The sequence below is a fragment of the Pygocentrus nattereri genome, chromosome 7, assembly GCF_015220715.1.
Source record: "Pygocentrus nattereri isolate fPygNat1 chromosome 7, fPygNat1.pri, whole genome shotgun sequence".
Classification (NCBI taxonomy): Eukaryota; Metazoa; Chordata; class Actinopteri; order Characiformes; family Serrasalmidae; genus Pygocentrus; species Pygocentrus nattereri.
In genome coordinates this window covers 1,892,501-1,895,403 of record NC_051217.1, presented here as the reverse complement: position 1 = coordinate 1,895,403, position 2,903 = coordinate 1,892,501, and the positions used below count along the sequence as shown (strand labels likewise).

At 51.8% G+C, this 2,903-nt stretch overlaps 1 protein-coding gene across 4 annotated transcripts in view; it reads left to right on the top strand.

Annotated features, from left to right (window-relative positions):
* Positions 1–1,340: 1,340 nt before the first annotated feature.
* tle3a (TLE family member 3, transcriptional corepressor a) overlaps positions 1,341–2,903 on the top strand; it is a 25,030-nt gene continuing 23,467 nt past the window's right edge. For 3 of the 4 annotated variants that reach the window (XM_017691902.2, XM_017691892.2, XM_017691884.2), the window contains exons 1-2: positions 1,341–1,835; positions 2,329–2,546. In XM_017691902.2, the coding sequence (XP_017547391.1) occupies positions 2,523–2,546 (24 nt within the window). In that variant the 5' untranslated portion in view covers positions 1,341–1,835; positions 2,329–2,522. The remainder of the gene's footprint in view (positions 1,836–2,328; positions 2,547–2,903) is intronic. The other variant, XM_037539967.1, reaches the window with a different exon arrangement.

Sequence of the window (2,903 nt, the reverse complement as noted above, 5' to 3'; positions counted from 1 at the left end):
TTATGTTTTTATGTTTTTATTTTTATATTTTTTGTTTTGTTTTGTTGTTTTTTTAAAGGGGCTGCCAGCTATGATACGTTTAACACCGATGACAGATGTTGCGTCTATTTAACGTCGCTGTGGTTTGCAGAAAGGCACCTATTTTTGATGTTATCCATTAATGGCTAACAATAATTTTGCGTGGAAGAAATTCGCTCTTTAAAAAACGCTATTAAGTGTTTGCATGCTCCTTTGCTCCTTTGTTTTATGTAAGGCTCTCATTACCACGTGGTAGTAACAGATTGTTTGAACTGGAAAGAAAAGCCATTCGAAGCTAATTAAGCAGCCATTCCAGGCACTATTCACGGGCAGAAGACCGAGAAGCGCAGGCATTTGTCAGCGCTTGACCCCGCGTGGTATTGATTGACAACAAACCTGCCTGAATGACAGGCTTAACCTTCGCTGTCCAATCCGAGCGGAGGGAGAAGGCGAGCTGCGCGCCGATTGGTCGAGGCGCTTTAACGCCGCGGAGCGGGCCCACGTGGGTGAGACGACGCAGCCGGCACGGGATAGGCTGTAACTCCACAGCACAGACATGGCCGATGTTCACGGGGATCAGACCCGAACAATCATCTTATTCCCAGCGCTCGCTATCTGTCCATCCAGATGATGGGTCATATTCTCACGGATATGCACCTTAAAGGTGCCGTTTAAAATAATAATAATAAGGTTACTTCTAAAGAGTTCGCGGGGTGGAATCCAGCAGTGTGTCTGTTTTGAAACGGCTGAAATATTAATAAAAATAAATAAAATAAAACGCTTCGTGCTTTCACATCAACATCAATCGTAGCCACGCTGCCAAAATCAGAATGGCACAAAACAGGTGTGTGTGTGTGTGTGTGTTGTTTTCCCTTTCACAGAATGAACGATAGAGAATAAATAGATTGTTTTATAGATTTTATAGATTTGCTTCTGCGGCCTTTATTTCCACTGTTTTCTGTTCCTGTTGTAGAAGCACTTTTGCTGGGAGAACCACATTTAGCTCTGTGCTCCTACAGCACACCGAGAGCAGCTGGGTTTTTCCCCATCGGGCAGCGAGTCTCCACTTTATGCCTTCGTGCCGTCCAGCAAAGCTCCCTAAACGAAGAAACGGCGCTCCACTTTGCGCAGAAATGCCTAAAAATGCGGCGGATCGCAAAGCTACCTGTTCTGATCTAAAATGGCTGAGGGTGACGTCATGTGCGGACCCGCTGCCCCCACGTGGGGAGGCCGCGCTGCGATTGGGCGAGCCGCCGAGACGCCGTGCTGCGCGCTCCGATTGGCTGGAGCGGGGCGCTTTCGCGGCGGCGGCCCGGCCCTCGCGTCGGTGGACTGTCTGTGTGTGGCACGGCGCTGCTGGACGGACGGAGGGGAAATGTGAGAGTGGAGTACAGCGGCGCGCTCTGAAACCTTCCAAACCTCTTCAAAATCGGAAGTACATTTTGGCACCGTCTTTTTTTCCCCCCCATCCCCCCGGATTACGCAGACATATTTTCCCCCCTTCTTTCCTGACACCGCTCGTCCGAGCCTCGGAGTGTTTGTGGTGGTTTTTAGTGAGTTAAATCTTTGTCGCCTTCGCTTCGGACGCGCAGAGCAGGAGACCCAGCCGCTTCCACTCACACGCAGAGAGAGGGAGGGAGCGCGCTGGAGATGTGGACGGCGACCAGCGGGACGGGTTTCGACGCTTGGACGCCTTAAAGTGCGCGTACGGCGGTGGCCACGGGTTATTGTTATTATTATTAATTTTTTTTTACAAGTTTATCTCCGTTGTTTTGCCGCGGTGGATGCTTAGTGGACGCTTGAGGACGCGAAAGCAGGTAGGAGGCAGGCTGGCACGCTTAGCTAGCCGCACTAGCATGTTATTCAACTAAGTGTTCACTGAGCGCCGCTCGGAGAAACGGGGCGACCGAGCTCGGCAGCCCAAGTTGGCCCCTGTCACTCTGTACACACGGCGGTTATTCCGACTGTCTGGTCAGGGGAACCGCTCGAGCTTAGTGTGTAAGATATGAATGGCTGGACTAAGGGGAAAAGCCCGAGCGCGCGCCTTGCGGCGAGGTGCCGATAGCCGTTCGGTTCTGTTTCTCCGGGCGCTGCTCGTCTGTCTGTGGCCGTTTAAGCTCTCGATGTTCTCAGCCGGCGTTTCGGTGCCGAGCAGCGCCTCGTTAGGCTTGAGCAGGGCTCTTTAGGTCGCCTGGCGGACTGAGCGGGTGTTGTAAAACGTCCGAACTCGCACAGCTACAGTTCAGCACGGCGAGCTAACCTTCCTTTGTTTTTCTCTCTCTGTTTTTCTCTTTCGCCGTTTCCCTGAAGAAGTGCCTAAAAGGCTACAGGGAGGGAGCGGAGCTCTAACAGCAGGGGTTTTGGTGCCCAGGGCTTTTGTTTTGCCCCCAGCGGCAAGTTTCGGCTCTTGGTGTCCGGCTCATGTGCTGATCACGGTGCCTGAGAGCCTCCTCAACGCAGAGACCAGCGAGCCATCTCCTGCTGAGTGAAGGATTCAGCTCAAGATGTATCCACAAGGCCGGCATCCGGTAAGCGGTGTCTTTTTAATGTATACCAGACGTAATTATTGCTGCAGCTGCGTGGCTTTAACTCGGTATGCGGGGGAGAAAATGCCCTGTCCGTGTCCAGTGACCTCCTCATGCTCAGCTCCCGGTCAGTAGGTCTGAAAGCCCCCATAAGGCGGGTCAGTGGGAACTATCAAGTGATGGTTGGCTTTAAAAACACCCCCCCCCCCACACACACACACTGCCATCCACCCTTGTTCACTACGTCCTGAAATGCAGTCAAAAGTACAGCCAACCTTGAAGAGTGAAGAATTCCTAGAGCCGTATTTGTTTACTAGAGCAAGGCCGTGTTTTCCAGAAAGCATCCAGTTAAATTGTGGA